Consider the following 24,416-nt stretch of genomic DNA (forward strand, 5'->3'; position numbering starts at 1 on the left):
TAACGAGGGGTCCATCTTTCTGAAGATATTAACTTGGTTCCTTAATAAACTCGCCGAAAGCTTTCGATTGAACATTTTTCTTATTGTCTTTTGACCGACTATTGGGAAGTTCAGCACACACCGGCTGATGAACGAAAACGGCCTACGACTGATTGATTTCGCCGCCTCCAAGATTATGGCCATTCGCAGCATCTACTTTCAACACAGCCTTCTGTATCGGTGCACCTTGATATCATCACTGCAGACAGACGTTCTGATTGATGGGCGGCACTTCTCCGACATTATCGACGTCAGGACATATCGTGGCGCTAACATCGACTCTGACCACTATCTGGTGATGGTTAAACTGCGCCCAGAACTATCCGTCGTCAACAATGTTCGGTACCGACGACCGCCGCGGTTCGACTTAGAGCGATTGAAGCAACCTGATGTCCTTTCTGCATAGGGAAGAAGAAGACGGTAAGATTCCCGGTGCCGGTCTAGGCAATTTTCGGATTGGAAATTGTCTCGACTTCCCTGGGCATAAAAGTATCATCGTGCTAGCTTCATGATATACGAATGCAAACATGGTAGCCTGGCTTAGAAACCTCGCAGTTAATAACTGTGGAAGTGCTTAATGAATACTAAGCTGCGAGGCGGCTCTGTCTCAGTGTGGGGATGTAATGCCAATAAGAAGAAGAAGAAGACCTGCAGTGAGCGATCTGATAAATAATTTTGGATCAGTTTAATAAATAATGTCCAGGAGAAAATTGTGTTTCGAAAAACTCTACGATGGGGGAGAGAGTTCGAAAATGTGAAATTTTGGTTTACGTGGTTTATGGACAGCCCCTTTGGCCAAATAACACTATTGGCCAAATGTCCCGTACGGCTGAGTACCAGTTTTTGGCCTAGTGACCTGTTCCATACGAAATTTTCAGCCAAAAGACCGGTGTTGAACTTAATCTAGAATTAAAAAAACACCTAAATAAAGAATTTAAAAAAAAATAAAAATCAGGCAAAAGATCTGTTCCGCGAAACCTCCCTTTTAACCAAATGACTTGTTCGGCTTAATGACTTCTTCAATTCGAATAACTGTTCCGGCCAAATGTTTAATTTGACCAATTAAAATTCAGCTAGATTATTTTGGACCTAACGTGTTGTTCTTTCGACCAAACTACTATTAAGGTAGCCTTACACATCGGGAAAATTTCCTGCCGGGTTTTGGTCCCCAGTACTTTAAATGGGGCCGAGATTTTGGCTTTCCGGGAACACACGGGAACAGAATATTGTTCACGATTTCTTAGGCGCAACGTAGCATTTAAGCGTTGAAATAGGATCTCGAGTATTTTATAAAGATATTTAGTCAACTTCGGAAAGGGTTTCGAAAAGGGATCCAAAGGAATATCAATATCAAAATTGCTTTCAATGAATGTTTTATATAAATTACAAAATTACAATCAGCTTCATGATGATTAAAAGTATAGCTGATTGGGTTATGAATAGTTTCTTGTGAGATTTCATAAGTCACAGGTCAGCATGAGTTACCAATTACCCATATAGCTGATTTGAATCGTTTAAGCACAAATCAATTATCGAAGGATTCTGACGAATGATTTTGGAAGAAAATAGGTTGACCCTTTGTGAACTATCAAATCTATACTTTCGCTTTTAATTCTACCATTGAACATGCATGTCTCAGGTTGGGAGATGTTATCGCCATTTTCGTATCATTGTGAAAAAAACTTTGCATGCTCATTTTAATAATGGCAACCCTAGCACCTTCTCCATTAGAGAAAATTATTGCAGCTTCATGTAAAACATCTCCCTACTTTATTCCCCTGTGACTGTGGGAAATTGAGAATTATTCGTGCAAAATAAAAGAGAGCCACCGATCATTTGATCCCGCGTACCATGGTATCAATCTGGTCCGATGACCGCATCCCCAGTTCGTTACGGTCTAGGGTAGCATCCGTGGTGTGATGCCAGTCTCATTAGTGCCAGAATCGCCGCGGGTTGTTGTTTTCCACTTGCTTATTAGATTGTTTACTCATTTTTTTTTCAATCCGGTTGATTCCGAGTGATACCGACCGTCCTATCCACTATGCGGCAGCAGCTAGCAAACTAGCTCCAGGGGATTGTTGTATCAAATTAGTAACGTCCCGTCAGCCGAGCAACCAGGTATACATACGTATTTGGGTCGAAGTGCGTGAAAAGTGAATCCGAATGTTCGATGAAGCGTTTTCACTGCGAGGCGCTAGCAACGTGTGACAAACCGTGGCCAAGGTCGCTGTAGACAGATGCCAAGTGACAGTGAGATCAAATTGTTGAGATTTTTCACTAGACTCACGGTCTAGTTCGTGCCCTCTCGAATCGTGAACATTCACTGGGAAAAGTCATTGACCTTGGTGGGGACGTATGGGAAGGAGACAGGCAAAGTAAATGTAGAAAAGGAGGCGCCTGGTGTCTGGGTGGTTCGAACTTCGAAGCAGGTGACATTGAACATATTGATCATACATACATAAGTGGGGTGGGAGGAAAAAGTTACAACTTGATGAAGCAATGGCAACCAAGGAAGACGAAGAGGTAAGCTCACTCACCAGAAACATGTTTGTTCTTGGGATGGTGTTTATTATTTTTAACTGTTGCTTTCTGTTTGGTTTTTAATTGCTATGTGAGAGTTGTCTGTTGGGTGCCCTCATTCGCGATTTTATACATTGCTAATCTAATCGTTTGCGTCATATAACTTATCAATATAAATATTTATTCATTGTAAAATATTGTTCTATGTTACGGATTTGTAACCAATGCGTAGAGATTATTTGTTAGGCATTTGTGCTGCTTGAATTTGAACTTACAATTACCGCTCCATAATAATAACTCAAATGATATCTTATAGTTTTTGAACAGGTGACTAAAGTCCATATTTTTAAAAAAATATTTATCAACTTAGTAAAATGGATGTGCTGTTAGAAATTATTGATCAGATCAGTTGGACTCTTTCGGCAATTTCATCGCAGTTTTTAGCAATGGCAACGTTCTCTGCTATCGAAAATAATTCCTTCACGAAATCATGCAATTCCTCGTTGTTACTTTGAACTTTTTTTTGTTGTGATGGATAAACAATTGTTTCAATGTAATTTTGTCGTCAGAAATAGGACCGTATAAATCGGGTTTTTACTTTACTACCTTTCCGAATTTCAAGAGGAATTTCCAGGCGCCCATTGTCCAAGCCGATGAGTGTACCTAGTTGGGATTGTATTGCAATATTTTGTCGTGGACAGCCTACGAAGGTAGGGAAATCGATTAGATTAGCTGCTTTCCAGCTTTCGAGACGAATCAGCTGGGAATTGTCCTCGGAAACGTTTCACATCATTGGCTATTATTTCGATGTCGTAATTATGTATTGAATATTGATAAACCAAAAATTATGATGATTGCTACATTTGATTGTCCACGTCAATAAAAACTAAAAAGCGGGTCAAAGTTAGCAATTTGAATGAAAATACACTAACATCGAAACAAGTTTCTTAACGTATGGAAGCCTCGAAAGAAATTGAGGTAAACTTTGTTCGCTACATAATTATCACAAGAAACAACTTTTAATTGTCAGTTTGTTTCAACTTGGAAACTATTCCTGGAAGATGTACTAGTTAATAACAGTACAGCCAAATGCTTATTTCTGATAGACAAAAGATCAATCAAACACGGCAAATGTTGTTACTCTTCTATAGGAGTGAACACTCAAAGTGTTCATATCAACGGACGGCTTCAAAAGTTTTCGCACCATCATCGCTACTGCGGATGTAGAATCATATTTGCCCTATCGTAGAGTCATGCACTAATTCCCGTCATATAAAATTCTAACTCACTAAATACATGCGAATGATCATTCAAATCAACGAATTCATTCAAATTGTTAACTTTGACCCGCTTCTAAGTTTTTTTTTGACGTGGACAATCAAATGTAGCAATCATCATAATTTTCCACCTGGCGAGATAGAAAAAAGTGTACACTATGATCTGAACTCATTCCAATCACATTCCGGTGTATTTTAAGTTTTATTTTGGTGATTTTTTATTATTTATAAGTTCATCATACACATTCCGGTGTTATTTTTATTGAAAAAGAGCAATGGGTAATGTTTTAAACATAACCGCGTTTAGACGTAGGACTTGTATAACCGTAACGTATTTACATTTAACTTTTGAATTCATGGAGCTTGATTATAGGTAGTATAGGTATGATATTGGAAACGACAACTTCCATGCTGTGTATAGATTTATTAGCAATTTGTTTATTCAAAACTTCTATAAATAAAGCTAATAATTATATAGGGGAACTGTTCCGATCTCCATCTCACTGTACATATATCCATCTCATCGCTAAACAAAGAAATACGGCACCAAATTCGTCGCTTCCTTTTGTCAACATGCGTGCTCACTGTTGAAAAAAATCACAAAAATAATAAACAAACCAAGTTTCTTTCCATTGCTTTGTTTTTGATGGGATGGAAATAGGAGCTATGAGATGAAGTGGCGAACCGTTCCCCTACATAATTAGGGTCTGTTTCATTTGGAGAATTAAACTAAAATTATACACTTAATTTTATCACTGAGATCTCAGCAAAATGTTGAACTGTTACCGAGATTTGCACAGCAAACATGTTTTTTGCCGAGATATCTGTCAAAGTTGCTGAAAATAAGCAAATAATTTGCCGAAAATTAGGTCACAAACGTCATTTTTGCTGGAATATCAGTTACTCATTTTGCTGGCGCACGGCTGTGCGGATATTTGCAAAGCTGCAGAAATAAAAACTAAGGGTCTGTATCAATTCGATAATTAAACTGAAATTAAACTTAAAAGTGACATTTCAATAATTTTCAAATAACCCTGCTCGCAAAGCAAGATTACTTTTGACAGATATTGAATCATTTTCCATCGATGTCCTATTGGAATTGCTGGGTAGCACCAGCCATTCTTATAACGGGGTGATATTTTAATTTTCGAACTGTCACTTTTAAGTTTAATTCTCCAAATTAGACAGACCCTAAGTGTGTAAGCTTAAAAGTGACAACTATCGAAACACCTTGCTCGCAGACCAAGATTACTTTTGACAGCTATCGAATCATTTGTCATCGATGCCCTATTGGAATTGCTGGGTAGCACCAGCCATTCTTATGACCGGGTGATTTTTTTAATTTTCGAACTGTCACTTTTAAGTTTAATTCTCCAAATGAGACAGACGGTTTTATTCCGGGTGGAGCTTATGAAGCAATTCTTGGTGGAACTTCCGGTGAAATTCCGGGAAAAACTTCGTGGAGGAATTTCGGGAAGAATTTTCGGAGGAATTCTGGGAGGAACTTGAACTTGGAACTTTGGAAGAATTCCGGGAGAAACTTCAGTTGGAATTCCGGAAGGAAGTTCCTGAGGAATTCCAGGAGGAACATCCGTAGGAATTCCGGGAGGAACTTCCGGAGCAATTCTTGGAGGAACTTCCGGAGGAATCCCGGGAGGCTCTTCCAGAGGAATTCCAGAAAGAACTTCCGGAGAAATTACAGTAAGAACTTATGGAGGAATTCAGGGAGGAGCTTCCTGTATGGACTGTAAAAATCCGATTCCAATCCAATCACAATTAAATACAATTCCAACTCTAAACAGACTTCATTCGCATTCCAATCCATCATCACTAATATTTTAATAACATGCTATTCACGTTCCAATAGAATTTAATTCAATCCACAACCAATCTAATTCTGATCCAATTCCAATTCAATTCCAATCTTATTGCACTCCAATCCAGTTCCATTCCAATTCAATTCATCCAATTCAATATTCGTGAAAAAGCACCAAACACATCAGCATACACAGAAACTGCCGTAATCTGAAAAAGTGACGTATACGCCATTTTCCAAAAATGGTGTTAGCGAGTACTACTCATCGAGCTTTTTAACAGAAAAATGGAAAACATGCATGTTGTAAAATGGCTGTTACGTCACTTTTCCAGATCACGGCAGGAAAGAAAATGACTAAACGTCGCGCGACGTCGCGTAGCACAGTGATGTCACTCCATACAAAACTCGGAAAAAAGTCTTTTCAATCACTTTTTGTCAACCGATTTTCTCGCAACAGGTTGCATTCGCGGAATGCGGAATATTGTCCCATTGCTTCATATTGAAAATTTGCCGGATAGGACTATGGGCTCAGAAGCTATGGCCAAACATATTTTTTTTTCATACAAAGAACGCGTAAAAACCCATCACTATTTTTTTTGGCACTTATCATCAACCGGCTCACTCGCAACAAATTGCAGTCGAAGCAGAATCCTGCTCCATTGTTTCTTATTGAAAATTGGTCAGATCGGACAATGGGATCATTATTACAACACAAAATCACTTTTTTTTTGGCACTTATGTCCATCTGATTTGCTTGCAATAAATTTCTTCCAATGATTGATTTGAAATATAAAAGCACCGAATTTTGCAAAACCCAACTGACAAAAGTTTCTAATTTTTTCAAAGATCATTTTGATGTAATAATAATTATAAGTAACCGCATGAAATTTTGCAGGAATGTCTTTTTACTTCAAGTTTTCCAAATTCCATACAAAAATTATCATTTTGGGACTTTGGGAGAGCGGCTAACAGCATATTGTCCCTTGCGAACAGCAAGAAATGAGCACAGAGAGCGGTGATTTTTTGAATGTAGCGTGACATTATAAAACTACGTATTTACACTGCAAATACACAATTGAATGAATTGAAAAATAAGACAAATATGTTAAAGATAAAAACAAGACAAATGCATGGAATAAGACAAATAAGACAAAAAAGACTAATACGACAAATAAGACAAATAAAACAAATAAGACAAATAAGATAAATAAGACAAACAAGACAAATAATACAAATGAGACAAATAAAACAATTTCTCCAAATATAACACCAAAAACTCCGCCAGAATTCATCCGAGTATTTCTACAGGAATTCCTCCGGATATTCCACCAGGAATTCCTCAGGATATTCTTCCAAGAATTCCTCCAGGATATCCTTTGAATATTCTTCCAAGAATCCCTCCGGATATTCCTTTAGGATTTTTTCCGGATATTCCTACAAATCTTCCTCTAGGGATTCTTCCGGAACTTCTACATGAAAGCCTCCGGATATTTCTCCAATAATTCCTCCGAATATTTCTCCATGCATTCTTCTGAATATTTCTACAGGAACTCCTCAGAAACTCCTCCGGATAATCCTCCGGGAATTTCTCCGAATAGTACTCAAAAAATTTCTCCAGATATTGCTCCAGGAATTGCTTTGATTATTGATCCAAAGATTTCTCCGGAAATTTCTTCAGTAATTTCACCGGATATTCCTCAAGAAATTCCTTCCAATGTATCCCCAGGAATTGCTCCATTCCTCCAATAATTCCTCCGAATATTCCTCCAGGAATTCCTCCGGATATTCCTCCAGGAATTCCTCCGGATATTCCTCCAGGAATTACTCTGGAATTACCTCCGGAAAAATCTTCCGGAAGTTCCTCCTGGTGGAACTTCCGGAGGAATTCCCGGAGGAACTTCCGGAGGAATTCCCGGAGGAATTCCCGGAGGAACTTCCGGAGGAATTCCCGGAGGAACTTCCGGAGGAACTCCCGGAGGAACTTCCGGAGGAATTCCCGGAGGAACTTCCGGAGGAATTCCCGGAGGAACTTCCGGAGGAACTCCCGGAGGAACTTCCGGAGGAATTCCCGGAGGAACTTCCGGAGGAACTTCCGGAGGAACTTCCGGAGGAATTCCCGGAGGAACTTCTGGAGGAATTCTTGGAGAAACTTCCGAAGGAATTCCGGAGGAACTTCCGGAGGAATTCCGGAGGAACTTCGGAGGAATTCCGGAGGAACTTCGGAGGAATTCCGGAGGAGCTTCCGGAGGAATTCACGGAGCAACTTCCCGGAGAATTCCCGGAGGAACTTCCGGAGGAATTCCCGGAGGAACTTCCGGAGGAATTCCCGGAGGAACTTCCGGAGGAATTCCCGGAGGAACTTCCGGAGGAATTCCCGGAGGAACTTCCGGAGGAATTCCCGGAGGAACTTCCGGAGGAACTTCCGGAGGAACTTCCGGAGAAATTCCCGGAGGAATTCCCGGAGGAACTTCCGGAGGAATTCCCGGAGGAACTTCCGGAGGAATTCCCGGAGGAACTTCCGGATGAATTCCCGGAGGAACTTCCGGAGGAACTCTTCCTGGAGTATTGTCCATGTTTCATGTCCGTAGAGGACAACCGGTCTTATAAGCGTCTTGTACATGACACATTTGGTGCGGTGGCGAATCTTTTTCGACCGCAGTTTCTTCTGGAGCCCGTAGTAGGCCCGACTTCCACAGATGATGCGCCTTCGTATTTCACGACTAACGTTGTTGTCAGCCGTTGTTGTCAGCCGAGGTAGACGAATTCCTCGACCATCTCGAAGGTATCCCCGTCTATCGTAACACTGCTTCCCAGGCGGGCCCTGTCGCGCTCGGTTCCGTCCACAAGCATGTACTTTGTCTTTGACGCATTCACCACCAGTCCAACTTTTGTTGCTTCAAGTTTCAGGCGGGTGTACAGTTCTGCCACCTTTGCAAATGTTCGGCCGACAATGTCCATGTCATCCGCGAAGCAAATAAATTGACTGGATCTGTTGTAAATCGTACCCCGGCTGTTACACCCGGCTCTCCGCATGACACCTTCTAGCGCAATGTTGAACAACAGGCACGAAAGTCCATCACCTTGTCTTAGTCCCCGGCGCGATTCCAACGACCTGGAATGTTCGCCCGAAATCTTCACACAGTTTTGCACACCATCCACCGTTGCTTTGATCAGTCTGGTAAGCTTCCCAGGGAAGCTGTTCTCGTCCATAATTTTCCATAGCTCTACGTGGTCTATACTGTTGTATGCCGCCTTGAATTCAACGAACAGATGGTGCGTTGGGACCTGGTATTCACGGCATTTTTGAAGGATTTGCCGTACAGTAAAGATCTGGTCCGTTGTCGAGCGGCCGTCAACGAAGCCGGCTTGATAACTTCCCACGAACTCGTTCACTAATGGTGACAGACGACGGAAGATGATCTGGGATATCACTTTGTAGGCGGCATTCATGATGGTGATCGCTCGAAAGTTCACACACTCCAGTTTGTCGTCTTTCTTGTAGATGGGGCATATAACCCCTTCCTTCCACTCCTCCGGTAGCTGTTCGGTTTCTCAGATTCTGACTATTAGTTTGTGCAGGCAAGTGGCCAGCTTTTCCGGGCCCATCTTGATGAGCTCAGCTCCGATACCATCCTTACCAGCGGCTTTGTTGGTCTTTAGCTGTTGAATGGCATCCTTAACTACCCTCAAGGTGGGGGCTGGTTGGCTTTCATCGTCCGCTGAACTGACGTAGTCATCTCCTCCGCTGCCTTGACTTTCACTGCCTGTACTCTCTGCGCCATTCAGATGTTCCTCATAGTGCTGCTTCCACCTTTCGATCACCACATGTTCGTCCGTCAAGATGCTCCCATCCTTATCCCGGCACATTTCGGCTCGCGGCACGAAGCCTTTGCGGGATGCGTTGAGCTTCTGATAGAATTTGCGTGTATCTTGAGAACGGCACAGCTGTTCCATCTCCTCGCACTCCGCTTCTTCCAGGCGGCGTTCTTCTCCTGAAAAAGGCGGGTTTGCTGTCTCCGCTTCCGTCTATAACGTTCCACGTTCTGCCGGGTACCTTGCTCGCCCGCGCTGCGTCCTTTTCCTCCAGAATCTGTCTGCACTCTTCGTCGAACCAATCGTTCCGTCGACTTCGACCCATATACCCGACGTTGTTCTCCGCTGTGTCGTTAATGGCTGCTTTAACTGTACTCCAGCAGTCCTCAAGAGGGGCCCCATCGAGCTCACCCTCTTCCGGCAACGCTGCCTCGAGATGCTGCGCGTATGCAGTGGCGACATCAGGTTGCTTCAGTCGCTCTAGGTCGTACCGCGGCGGTCGTCGGTACCGAACATTGTTGATGACGGATAGTTTTGGGCGCAGTTTAACCATCACCAGATAGTGGTCAGAGTCGATGTTAGCGCCACGATATGTCCTGACGTCGATAATGTCGGAGAAGTGCCGTCCATCAATCAGAACGTGGTCGATTTGTGATTCTGTCTGCAGTGGTGATCTCCAGGTGTACCGATACGGGAGGCTGTTTTGGAAGTAGGTGCTACGAATGGCCATATTCTTGGAGGCGGCGAAATCAATTAGTCGTAGGCCGTTTTCGTTCGTCAGCCGGTGAGCGCTGAACTTTCCAATAGTCGGTCTAAACTCCTCCTCTTGGCCAACCTGAGCGTTCAAATCTCCTATGATGATTTTGACGTCGTGGCTTGGGCAGCTGTCGTACTCACGTTCCAGCTGCGCGTAGAATGCGTCCTTATCATCATCAGTGCTTCCGGAGTGTGAACTTTAGACGTTGATTATGCTGAAGTTGAAGAACTGGGATTTGATCCTCATCCTGCACATTTTCTCATTGATCGGCCACCACCCGATCACGCGTCTTTGCATTTTACCCATCACTATGAAAGCTGTTCCCAGCTCGTGTGTGTTGCCGCAGCTCTGGTAGATGGTATGATTACCTCTAAACGTTCGCACCATTGATCCCTTCCAACAAACCTCCTGCAGCGCTACGATGCCGAATCCACGGTCCTTGAGCACATCGGCGAGTATGCGTGTGCTCCCGATGAAGTTGAGAGATTTGCAGTTCCACGAACCGAGTTTCCAATCGCTAGTCCCTTTTCGTCGCAGTGGTCTTCGCCGATGGTTCCGGTCCGTACTCTCTTGTTGATTGTTCATTGCTAATGTGGCTGGCTTACAGGGCCTGACACCAAACTCCCTAAATTTCCGGAGAACCATTCCTTCATATTTCCGGTGCACAGTTTCCCTTAGAGTCCCTCGCTGGCACTTGGAAGATGATCAGCCGCCCCTAACATGGAGAACAGACGCTCAGTAAGATTTGCACCTCCGTAGAGGAGGTCAGCATACGACCATAGTTCCCACCCGTTACCCGATCTTCCCTAAGGTTGCTCGTATCACGGCCAGCTCCACGAGGTGGTAGGGATAGAAGTTGCTGGGTAAGAGGCCAAGGACCGCGAAATGGAGTCTATTTTATTCCTTCAGGTACGCGAAGTACCAATGGTACGCTTTACCCAGCATTTGCCGTGCCATCAGAGCACATATTTGCTAGCAATTTTATGATACATTACACGAAACTCGAAAGTTTGGTGCCAAATTGAGAAGCTCAAATAGTACCTCTTTAGTACAGGTTCCCCGGGGACTAGAGTGGTCAATTTCGATGAATCACCCCATGAGCTTGTTCTAGGAACCAACAGCTTTCGTTTGGTGCCTAAAGATCGAAAATCGGTTGAAATTAAAGTTTTTGTGATCGTGATGAAATCTTGGGTCCAAATGGACCCCAATGCACAATGTGTATCTTTTTTCTAAGCACACTTCAAATGCTTGCACTTTCCGTTGGCTGTCGGCTCCTGGCCGTAATGGGGTCGTCAGCATTCTTGTCTATCTCGACTTCCGTAGGCATAAGCTGTGAAGTGGAAATATCCCACTGGGGGATGTAATGCCAGGAAAGAAGCTCATAATTTGGCTTTTGAATAGTAACGTGATTAGGATTTATTTTGATATTATATGGAATAATCCCGGGATCCCGGGATAGGGGATCTTTCATATCCCGACTCCCGGGACTAGAAAAAGTACCGGAAAATTGACTTTCTAGTGCCTACCCCTTCAGTTGTTGCCGGGTCTGTTGCCGTTGAATTCACCCGTTTCCTCTACTTTTGCCTTTCTTGGTAACTGTACAAAACTTCGGTATGCTACCTTACCAGGGTTGCGCTACCTCCTCGATGCCGCATAGTATGTACAGTTGTGCTTAGGGTCTCTCGTTGGCACTCGGACGCGACGATCAGCTGCCCCTAACATCGGGAACAGACGCTGTTGTGATTCGCTCCAAATACGTAGAACAGACCTAAGGTTGCTCGTACTCCGGCCGCCGACACCACGGGGAGGTAAGGATTGGAATAGCTGGGTAACAGGCGAAGGACCGCGGAATGGAGTCTATTTTATTCCTTCAGACAGCTGATGAGAATTCATTTTTTTCGGTTTTCGCATCAGGGTTGCTCTTCTTGATATAGAGAAAGCATTTCACACTGTTCAGCATAAATCTTTGATTGTAATTGACGAATTTTCATTTTCTCCTTTTCATAATAGGGAGCGGGACCATTTAGGCAGCACTCCCTATTCATGTTCTCAACGTTCATAACTCGACCGCGTACCAACCAAATGGCTAAATTAGAGATGGGTGTTCAGATCAGGAACCGTCAAAATGATCCGGTTTGAGTGAATGATTCGTAGCTCACTTTTTCAAAGATCCGGTTCACCAGATCAGCAAATTATCGAATCATTTGAGAGGAAATGATAAAATAAAAATTTGTTGTAGGTTCTCTAAGCATGTTATAAGTATATGTGAGTTAGAGAGGTGAAATTATTGAATGTATGGGCCAAAAGTGTAGTCCTGAAAGACAACCATTTAAGAATTTTGCATTCTTTTTACTTTTTGATCCAAAGATCCGATCCGTATGAAAGATCCGGATCATTAAACTGAATGACCCAGATCTGAACCGTTCAACGATGTGATCCGTTTTGCCCATCTCTAGGCTAAATTGTTTGTACATCACTAGATATCGACAGAAACTAACCATGTACTAAAAAACAAGTAATTCGGTTGTAATGCGCGCGAGTAATGAACGTTGCTGACGGGAATAGGGGGTACTGCCCAAATGGTTATCTACCCTATATGATCCAAAATTATTTATCAGACCCTCAAGAGTTCGAAATCGAATAAATTACCTATTATAACTAACGTCCTCCGAAGCAGCATACTGTGGCTCTCTTTGTTTAATACTATTATTTCTGACTTATCTGGTTTGCCATTTAGGTGTAAAAAATCGTTGTTTGTTACTGATTTATCACCTCGCAGATTTCGGTTATAACCAGATTGACGCAACTGTAAATGTATCAGCAGACGTGATGCGAGTAATCCGCGTGACACATTTGCGATATCTCGAGGAACGGAACGGCGGTTGGCGGTAGCAAAGCGATGTACATTGCCAAACAGTATTTTTTTTTATCGAAGTCTGATTGTCTATGCCTGCCATTAGAGGCGAATTGGAATTGGATATTAGATTATCGATACCATGACAAACTATGTCCAAAAAGTTAAGGCACTGTATTCGAAAGGAGCCTCTCTTCTGGATGGCAATCCTACGCTTATGTTAATTGAGTAATTAAACACCTTTTCATATTATGATTAATTCTTATGATTTTAACAAATCTTCAAAGCATCTTGTATCATTAAAATATGATTTCAATTGCTTGATTTGCCTAAATAACTCGTTGCCTGTGCCTATACCATTATGTGAAAAAGCCTGCTAAAATCGAATTGTTCCGTCTTCAAACTTGCGCTGCCTCTGACATTGAAAAAGCTGCGACAATAATCAACTGGTATTAAAAAGTTTTCTCATTTTGTTCTAATTTCTGGAATATTGGAAAACTTTTGTAGAACGATCGTCCTTAATGATTTCCACTAACCCAAATGCTGAGTAAAAATCTTCAAAGGAATCTCTCGTCAATCAGAGCAGAGAACATCACTTGACTCCACACGCAAGTCTTGGCTGCTGGTCTCCCTCCCAAGTCCCAACGAGGAGGTGATGCAGATTCTTGCGAATAGTTAAAAATAGATCCATTCCGAATCACTCTCCTCGGGCGTGATTCGACTAATTCTGTTTGCAAAATACAAACTGCGGAGCAACAATCGCCACAGGTGATAAACGGTGTGGAGCATGACGCGGTGCTGGGGAAGCTAGAGATTGGAAACGCGTCCCCCATATCATCAACTAACAATCATCCGGAGTCGGGATGGGATGGCACATGTTGACGCGCATACCGGTTTATTATGACTGCGCGCATAGCGTTTGTTATGTCTTGCTTATACGATGTATAGCATTTAAGTGTGTTTGCATTTGTTATCAATTAACAACGGTATGTCGAATTTGTGTTTACCAACGAATATGCGTTGGACGATGCTTTCACTAGCTTCATCTATACTGATGCACTGATATTTTGTTGCAATTTCGTAGAATTGTTCATTAACATCTTTTAATAATCGAGATATTGCTTAATGAACATGTAGAATTAGTTAAACGGGGGAATATTCCTTGAAGGATTATGTACTTACTACATCTGTAATACATGATATAAGTCAATTCCACCGCTCATGTATTCACATGTTCATGTGGCTAGTACCACTTACTCTAAATGCTCATGCAATATTTAAGAATGGATCTCTGCTCTGTAGCCGCAAATCTCACCTCTAAGCTACGGAGATCTCTGAGATTCCGTTCAATTTCTTTTATCCCAAAAAAGTATAAAGTTTGTTTTTAAAACGCCCTCATACTCATTATTAGTCGCGTGTAACTTTGGTTATATTGCTAATCAAGATTCATCAATGAAAACCAATACTACCGTTTTAAATCCCAGGTGGTCTGCTTCGATAACACCTACCAAAAGCTTAATCGTGACAAGAGCGCGCATACACTGCTATGTTGTTGCCGTGGTTGTCGTAGCTACTATCTAAGCCAATCATCCTGCTGGTTCTTATCATGCTCTTTTTGGAAAGTCTAAAGTTTAATTTAGACACTGCACTGCATTGATTCGTTCACATTCGCTCGTATTGGTTCGGTTTGGCGGAAACGCTCCGTTCGCAGCAGAGCGTCAGTCAGTAGCAATCGTACAGTAGCACAAGATCCAAAATGCCACGAACTAGATTGGTTGTTATTCAAATACGGAACATTTCCACCAATTTCTAACGATCTGTTTCATTATCTCTTCTTTCAGGGTCCCACGCATTTGAAGCGTTGCTCAACGGACAAGCTGCGCGAAATCTTCAACAAATATGCCACACAGGAAGTCAACGGCGAGCTGCACATGACCAGCGATGATTTCGTAAGGGGTTTCCTCGGACAATCATACAATGAGGTAAGCCACCACAACAATGACCTTCAGTTTGCCCTTGAACGGGATTTCGTAATCGTAATCTCGGTCCGTTTCGCTATCTCTTTTTAGGACTCAGTCACACTGCTGGCCGGTATCGCAGACACCAGCAAGGATGGACTTATCTCGTTTGCCGAGTTCCAAGCGTTCGAAGGTCTCCTCTGTACCCCGGACGCCCTGTACAAAACCGCCTTCCAGCTGTTCGATCGCAATGGCAATGGTTCGGTGACGTACAGTGAGTTTGTCGATGTTTTCAAAAAGACAGATCTGCACGCTAAAATCCCGTTCAAACTGGACGGTCCATTCATACAGCTCTACTTCGGCAAGGACCGGCAGCGAACGATTAGCTACTCAGAGTTTTCACAGTTTCTGCACGACTTTCACGAGGAATGCGCGCTGGAAGCGTTCCGAATGAAAGACACCTCCGGGTCCGGGTTCATCTCGGCACTCGATTTTCAGGACATTATGATGAACGTGAAGAAGCATTTACTGACGGCGGACGTTAAGGATAATTTAGTGGCGGTGAGTAGTGGTCGGGTAACAGAGATAGGATGCGGATGGTATTACGTAGGATTGTTTTTATGTGCGGATTCGGAGTAGATCAAGATAAGCAGTTATTTATATTGTGCCATGTTATTTTTTTAGTGCTCCTTGGTTTTGTGAAGCCGGCAGATTAAGTAATCGCTCGCGGCATGCGTTAATGATCAGGGATTGAATCCAAAGGGGAATGAACAAGTAAAAAGTTGTATTATAGACACAACCGCAAATTGAGCGTAGAATTACGTATGCTGCCCAACAAAAATTGGAAGCTGATAAACAGCTTATTACATTAAAAATTTACTTCTTCAGCTAAAACACTGACTTATTCAGCCTAACTTGTTTGTTGACGGTCCCTTTAACTCGTTTTTTACGGGCGGTTTTTACGCGGATTTTGAAATTACGGCGTTTTTCGAGACTCACGCTGTTTTCACACGGATTTTGAAAAGTTGTTTCTCACGCGGTTTTCAAAAAGGTCGAAAAATTCGAGAAATCCGTGAAAAATCGATTTTTGGTGAAGTCGTTTTTTAGGCGTTTTTTTTTACGTGGTACATATCCCCCGCGTAAAAAGTGATTCCAGTGTATAATGCAAAAGTGCAGCGTCTCTCAACCTTTTTCTTGAGAGGTACCCCTTGGAACTTTTGCATTAATTGAGGTACCCCTTGTTTGTTTTTGCTGTAAATAAATATAAGCGTAGATAAGATATATGCAAAACGGACCCGAAAACTAACGAAAATATGACTCTCCATAAAGTTGGCTGAAATTTTCATTATTCCGTGAAAAATTCCAATTCAAAGTAAATTTATACATCAAGCATCCTACAGGACTTTTTCGACTATTGGAGGCTTTCGAGCATCTCGAAGGAAGGCCTCAAAGCCTTTGGAAAGGCGGCTTTCGAGCCACTTAAAAAGAGGCTTCTGAGCTTTTTGAAAGTATGCTTCCAAGGCTTTTGAAAGAAGAATTCCGAACCTCTTCAAGGAAAGCTTCCAAGTATCTTGAATGGAGGCTTCTGAGCCTCTGGAAGGAAGGCTTTAAAGCCTGTTGAAGGGAGGCTTCCGGGCCTCTTGGAAGGCGGCTTTCGAGCCCTTGAAAGGGGACTTCAGAGCCTCTTGATAGGAGACTTCAGAGCCTCTTGGCAGCGGCTTTCGAGGCACTTTAAAGGGGTCTTATTATTTTGAAAGTATATTTCCAAGTCTCTTAGAACAAGAATTTCTGGCATCTTTAAGGCAAGCTTCCGAGCCTTATGAAAGGAGGCTTTCGTGCCTTTTGAAGGAATCATTTTAAGCCTTTTGATGGGATGCTTCTAAGCCTCTTGGCAGACCAATTTTGTGCCTCTTGTAGGGAAGCTTCCGAGACTTTTGAAAGGAGGCCTCTGTGCTTCTTGAAGGTATTGCTCCAAGCCTCTCGAAGAAAGGCTTCCAAACATCTCGAAGGAAGGCTTCACAGCCTCTTGAAAGGTGGCTTTTGAGCCACCTGAAAGCAGACATCATGTACGCGTACAACATAAAATTTAGCGTACGCGAGTCTCATCAATCTTGTGTACCGTGCTGTGCCCTTATTCCAATCAGCGCCTAATTCCGTTTACGCAAGACAAAATGATAAATAATAAAGAGTTTTTGTCTAAAAACAACAGAAAAATATGCTCGTACTTTTCTATGGTTATGTATGCATGAAATGAAATGAAAACCAGCGTCATTTTTAGCGATTAATAGTGAAAATTTAAACAAAATTGGTTGGTTGTCACTACGAGCGCCATTTTGACTGTTTTCATTAACCCACTTGCTAAGAACGTCTGTCATAATATTTAAGCATTTTTAAGTGAAAATTTGCCCTGGATTTCAAACACAACAGCATAACAAGACAAAACAGGTAACATTATAGCGTATTACCAAATTGTTGCCTGTATTTTCCGATAGAAAATGCTGAAAAGTGAAAAATATCTTGACCGGAATAAGGGTACATCTAAATCTACTCGTTCCTTATTCCGTTCATTGGGTTTGGAGGATAGATTCCGAAAATTCCGTGTTTGAGAATATATAAATCTATGAGCAAGAAAAGGTACATCGTACATGAAGCCATATGAATGGTGAACATTTGAAATTGTATCCCGCAAGCAGGCAGACCGAAAGAAATTCCATTAACGACTCGAAAAAATAATGGGATCTTTTTCAACTCGTGCCGGGAAAATACAATTTTTTCAGTTAATGATTTAATGATGTTTTATAAAGTGAATGCTGGACAATGTTAAGAAAGGGTTTCCGGAGAATACGGACAGTTTTAAACAGCACAATCCATAATTGCGGCGTTCTTGTTTAAAAGCTTTATCCGGAAATTTCTTGGCGAATTTCTATAAAAAAAAAACACTGCCCTCTCTGAGCTGCAAATAAGGTTATGTTTTACCGAAATCCGTGAATACTTCGTAAAAGTAGGGTTATCCGGTTTTTTTAAAGAACCGGAACTTTAAAGAATATTCAATTTGAACAAAACTATAAAATATCGTTCATTATATTTTCATTCATTATCATTAATTATAAAAAAAAACACTGCCCTCTCTGAGCTGCAAATAAGGTTATGTTTTACCGAAATCCGTGAATACTTCGTAAAAGTAGGGTTATCCGGTTTTTTTAAAGAACCGGAACTTTAAAGAATATTCAATTTGAACAAAACTATAAAATATCGTTCATTATATTTTCATTCATTATCATTAATTATATATCAATAATATTATATTTTCCATTCGGAAGGAAATTACATTTTAAGCTTTTTATTTGCAATATTATATTAAATGAAAAGATGAATTTGTGAGAAAAATTATGCCTGGTATTAGAATCTCCAAGAAATCAAATGTTTTTCGGGTGATTGAAATTAGGAACACGAATGAACGGAATTAGGAACAATGCCATTTCAGATGATTGGAATTAGGACCACAGAATTGGTCAATTTTGTTTTCACCCATGGAACCTAAGTCTGTGAATTCATCCCAACATATTTTATTTTCAATTGTATATAGAAAATGACACTATGTAGCGAAATTGCAGCTTCAAAATACTAAACAGCTATTTTTTAGAGTTTTTAGACATAGCACATTATCTTAGGTAAACGGAATAAGGGCACAGCATGGTACCTCACATTAACATTGGTGAGTCGCATTGAGACTTCTAAAATGCGATTAGCTCATGCGCTGTTTGCCATGGCAAATCTTTGCAAACAACAGCGAAGGTGCGTAAAACAGCTTGGGCGGAAAATTTTCATTCAATAAAATCGTCGCCTAAGTAACGCCAGCTATGCATTCTTAGCGCATGAGATGAGTCTCATGAGACGTGCACTGAGACACGCTCACTCAGTTATTTTATGCGCGCGCTAGCTTCTCTCGTCGCACTGAATCCGTGCTACGTGAGCTTTTGTAGCTCATGGCACACTGTCTCATCCATGTATACACGAAAATTAAGAGACTCTGCCTGAAAGGAGGCTTTCGTGCCTCCCAAAAAGAGGGTTCTGAGCCTCTTAAAAGTATGCTTCCAAGCCTCTTGAATGAAGAATTCCGAGCCTTTTAAAGGGGAGCCTCCGAGCCTCTTAAAAGGAGACTTAAGAGCCTTTTGGAAGGAGGCTAACGAGTCTCTTGAAAGGACTCTCCCTGAAAGTAGGCATCCGCGCGTTTTAAAAAAAGGCTTCAAAGACACTTAAAAGGCTTCAAAGCCTCGTAAAAGGCCTTTAAAGGACGCCTCTAAAAAGTAGTCATCCAGAATTTGAAAACCGCCAAAAATGCATTGTTAATTAATGTGTAGTTCTATTTTGTATTTATGATTATATTAGTATCAAATATGTATCAGTGTGTTGATCTTTGTTTCATTCATGTTTAAATTATATTAGTTTAGTAATTAAAATAGAATTAGGTTTCAATTAGACCACAAAGGTTCGTTGGAAAACTTGAATAAACAATAAACAATAAACAATAAGTCAATCATTATTGATTTATTGGCATTTATCGGTGAGTACAACATCTAAAGCTCAAAGTAAGAGGGAGCGCAACAATGAAGAACAGTATGGATAGGTGTCACAAGCGAGCGACAAGTATGAAGCGAACAGAAATTGAAATTTTAGTAGAGGGCCAGTTGTGAGAACAGCATTGTTGAAAACGCTGTTATTCTGCCTAACGTCCACCCAGGAACGGCTTGGGTAGTAGCATGGTGACTACTCTTACCAAGACAGCCTGTCAACAGTCAAATGCATTGAATCAATTGTTTACAATTGTTGTATGACATCTTATAGAGTTTACTGATCGATTAATACCCAAACCTTCAGAATCCGTTCATAAACTGCTGAGTTATTGGATCTTGTGTGGCCTAAATCCGCCCAACGAGCTATCCGTTGGTGTGATTGCTAAAGTGCTGTCTTATCGAGCGTACAACTCTGTTTGTTGCCCAACGAGGAAAGAGGCAAAGTCATGGCCAGCTATTCACTATTCATTGTTGGCAACCGAACCGTTATACAAATGATATTTGCATATCTGTCATAAATGCACGAATTTCCACGGGAAATTCATTCGAATTTCTAAGGGAAGTTCATTCGAATTTCCACGGCAAATTAATTCGAATTTCCTCGGGAAATTCATTTGGATTTCCACGGAAAATTCATTTGAATTTCCACGGGAAGTTCATTCGAATTTCCACAGAAAATTCATTAGAGTTTCCACGGAAATTTCACTCAGATACGGAAAATTCATTAGATTTTCCACGTAAAATTCACTATAATTTTTACGGAAAATTCATTCAAATTTTCACAGGAAAATCATTTGAATTTTCACGGGAAGTTCATTCCCATTTCCACGGGAAGTTCATTCGAATTTCCACGGGAAGTTCATTCGAATTTCCACAGAAAATTCATTAGAGTTTCCACGGAAATTTATTTAAATATCCACAGGAAATTTATTCGAATTTTTACGAGAAATTCATTCGACTTTTCACGGGAAATTTATTAGAATTTTCACGGAAAATTGATTCTAACTTCCATACGAAATTCACTTGAATTTCCACCGGAAATTCATTCGAATTTCCACAGGAAATTCATTCGAATTTCCACAGGAAATTCATTCGAATTTCCTTAGGAAATTCATTCGAATTTCCTTAGGAAATTCATTCGAATTTCCATAGGAAATTCATTCGAATTTCCATAGGAAATTCATTCGAATTTCCATAGGAAATTCATTCGAATTTCCACAGGAAATTCATTCGAATTTCCACAGGAAATTCATTCGAATTTCCACAGGAAATTCATTCGAATTTCCACAGGAAATTCATTCGAATTTCCACAGGAAATTCATTCGAATTTCCATAGGAAATTTATTCGAATTTCCATAGGAAATTCATTCGAATTTCCACAGTAAATTCATTCGAATTTCCACAGGAAATTCATTCCAATTTCCACAGGAAATTCATTCGAATTGCGACAGGAAATTCATTCAAATTTCCAACAGAAATTCATTCGAATTTCCAACGGAAATTCATTCGAATTTCCAACGGAATTAATTCGAATTTCCAACTGAAATTCATTCGAATTTCAATTTCACAGGAAATTCATTCGAATTTCATCAGGAAATTCATTCGAATTTTCACAGGAAATTCATTCGAATTTTCACAGGAAATTCATTCGAATTTTCACAGGAAATTCATTCGAATTTTCACAGGAAATTCATTCGAATTTTCACAGGAAATTCATTCGAATTTCCACAGGAAATTCATTCGAATTTCCACAGGAAATTCATTCGAATTTCCATGAGAAATTTATTCAATTTCCACAGGAAATTCATTCAATTTAAATTCATTCGAATTTCCACAGGAAATTCATTCGAATTTCCACAGGAAATTCATTCGAATTTCCACAGAAAATTCATTCGAATTTCCACAGAAAATTCATTCGAATTTCCACAGGAAATTCATTCACATATCCACAGGAAATTCATTCGAATTTCCACAAGAAATTCATTCGAATTTCCACAGGAAATTCATTCGAATTTCCACAGGAAATTCATTCGAATTTCCACAGGAAATTCATTCGAATTTCCACAGGAAATTCATTCGAATTTCCACAGGAAATTCATTCGAATTTCCACAGGAAATTCATTCAATTTCCACAGGAAATTTATTCGAATTTCCACAGGAAATTCATTCGAATTTCCACAAGAAATTCATTCAAAATTCCATAAGAAATTCATTCAAAATTCCATAGGAAATTCATTTGAACTTCCACAGGAAATTCATCCGATTTTCCACAGGAAATTCATTCAATTTCCACAGGAAATTCATTCGAATTTCCACAGGAAATTCATTCAATTTCCACAGGAAATTCATTCGAATTTCCACAGGAAATTCATTCAATTTCCACAGGAAATTCATTCGAATTTCCACAGGAAATTCATTCAATTTCCACAGGAAATTCATTCGAATTTCCACAGGAAATTCATTCAATTTCCACAGGAAATTCATTCGAATTTCCACAGGAAATTCATTCGAATATCCACAGGAAATTCATTCGAATTTCCACAGGAAATTAATTTAAATTTCCACAGGAAATTCATTCGAATTTCCACAGGAAATTCATTCGAATTTCCACAGGAAATTCATTCGAATTTCCACAGGAAATTCATTCGAATTTCCACAGGAAATTCATTCGAAGTTCCACAGGAAATTCATTCAATTTCACAGGAAATTCATTCAATTTCACAGGAAATTCATTCAATTTCCACAGGAAATTCATTCGAATTTCCACAGGAAATTCATTCGAATTTCCACAGGAAATTCATTCGAATTTCACAGGAAATTCATTCAATTTCCACAGGAAATTCATCTCAATTTCCACAGGAAATTCATTCGAATTTCCACAGGAAATTCATTCGAATTTCCACAGGAAATTCATCTCGAATTTCCACAGGAAATTTATTCGAATTTCCACAGGAAATTCATTCGAATTTCCACAGGAAATTCATTCGAATTTCCACAGGAAATTCATTCGAATTTCCACAGGAAATTCATTCGAATTTCCACAGAGAATTCATTCCAATTTCCACAGAGAATTCATTCCAATTTCCACAGGAAATTCATTCGAATTTCCACAGGAAATTCATTCGAATTTCCACAGGAAATTCATTCAAATTTCCACAGGAAATTCATTCGAATTTCCACAGGAAATTCATTCGAATTTCCACAGGAAATTCATTCGAATTTCCACAGGAAATTCATTCGAATTTCCACAGGAAATTCATTCGAATTTCCACAGGAAATTCATTCGAATTTCCACAGGAAATTCATTCGAATTTCCACAGGAAATTCATTCGAATTTCCACAGGAAATTCATTCGAATTTCCACAGGAAATTCATTCGAATTTCCACAGGAAATTCATTCGAATTTCCACAGGAAATTCATTCGAATTTCCACAGAAAATTCATTCGAATTTCCACAGAAAATTCATTCGAATTTCCACAGAAAATTCATTCGAATTTCCACAGAAAATTCATTCGAATTTCCACAGAAAACTCATGCGAATTTCCACAGGAAATTCATTCGAATTTCCACAGGAAATTCATTCGAATTTCCACAGGAAATTCATTCGAATTTCCACAGGAAATTCATTCGAATTTCCACAGGAAATTCATTCGAATTTCCACAGGAAATTCATTCGAATTTCCACAGGAAATTCATTCGAATTTCCACAGGAAATTTATTCGAATTTCCACAGGAAATTCATTCGAATTTTTACAGGAAATTCATTCGAATTTCCACAGGAAATTCATTCGAATTTCCACAGGAAATTTATTCGAATTTCCACAGGAAATTTATTCGATTTTTCACAGGAAATTCATTCGATTTTCCACAGGAAATTCATTCGAATTTCCACAGGAAATTCATTCGAATTTCCACAGGAAATTCATTCGAATTTCCACAGGAAATTCATTCGAATTTTCACAGGAAATTCATTCGAATTTCCACAGGAAATTCATTCGAATTTCATCTGTAAATTCATTCGAAATTCCAGGGTAAAATTCATTTGAATTTCAGTTTAACTTTCACGGGAAATTCATTCGAGCTTCCATGAGAAATTAATTCGGAAATTTAGAATCTCCATGGCAAATTCGGGAAATTCATTCTAATTTCCACGAGAAATTCATTCGACATTCCACCGAAAATTCATTCGAATTTCCACGGGTAATTTAAATTCATTCGATTTTTCACGGGAGATTCATTTGAACTTTCACGAGAAATTTATTTGAATTTCCACAGGAAAATCATTCGAATTTCCACGGGAAATTCATTCGAATTTTCACGGGAAATTCATTCGAATTTCCACGGAAAATTAATTCGAACTTCCATGGGAAATTCGTTCGGGATTTCGGATTCCACGGTAAATGCATTCGAATTTCCACGGGAAATTAATTCGAATTTTCACGGATAATTCATTAGAATTTCCACGGGAAATTAATTCGACATTCCCTGGGAAATTAATTCAAATTTCCACGGGAAATTCATTTGAATGTCCACGGGAAATTTATTCATTTCCACGGGAAATTCATTCTAATTTCAACGGGAAATTCATTCAAATTTCCACGGGAAATTCATTCGAATTTACACGGGAAACTCATTCGAATTTCGACGGGAAATTCATTCGAATTTCCACGGGAAATTCATTCGAATTTCCACGGGAAATTCATTCGAATTTCCACGGGAAATTCATTCGAATTTCCACGGGAAATTCATTCGAATTTCCACGGGAAATTCATTCGAATTTTCACGGGAAAATCATTTGAATTTCCAC

At 40.2% G+C, this 24,416-nt stretch overlaps 1 protein-coding gene across 3 annotated transcripts in view; it reads left to right on the forward strand.

Moving 5' to 3' along the window:
* Window positions 1-24,416, forward strand: part of LOC134205712 (calcium-binding mitochondrial carrier protein Aralar1) — a 76,423-nt gene that overhangs the window by 43,944 nt on the left and 8,063 nt on the right. Inside the window, exons 1-3 of one of the 3 annotated variants that reach the window (XM_062681252.1) lie at window positions 2,247-2,562; window positions 14,918-15,058; window positions 15,146-15,595. In XM_062681252.1, coding sequence (XP_062537236.1) covers window positions 2,539-2,562; window positions 14,918-15,058; window positions 15,146-15,595 — 615 coding nt within the window. In that variant the 5' untranslated portion in view covers window positions 2,247-2,538. Of the gene's footprint in view, window positions 1-2,246; window positions 2,563-14,742; window positions 14,851-14,917; window positions 15,059-15,145; window positions 15,596-24,416 lie in introns of those variants that run through there. The other 2 variants (XM_062681253.1, XM_062681251.1) reach the window with 2 other exon arrangements.

This window comes from Armigeres subalbatus, chromosome 1 (genome assembly GCF_024139115.2).
Source record: "Armigeres subalbatus isolate Guangzhou_Male chromosome 1, GZ_Asu_2, whole genome shotgun sequence".
NCBI lineage: Eukaryota > Metazoa > Arthropoda > Insecta > Diptera > Culicidae > Armigeres > Armigeres subalbatus.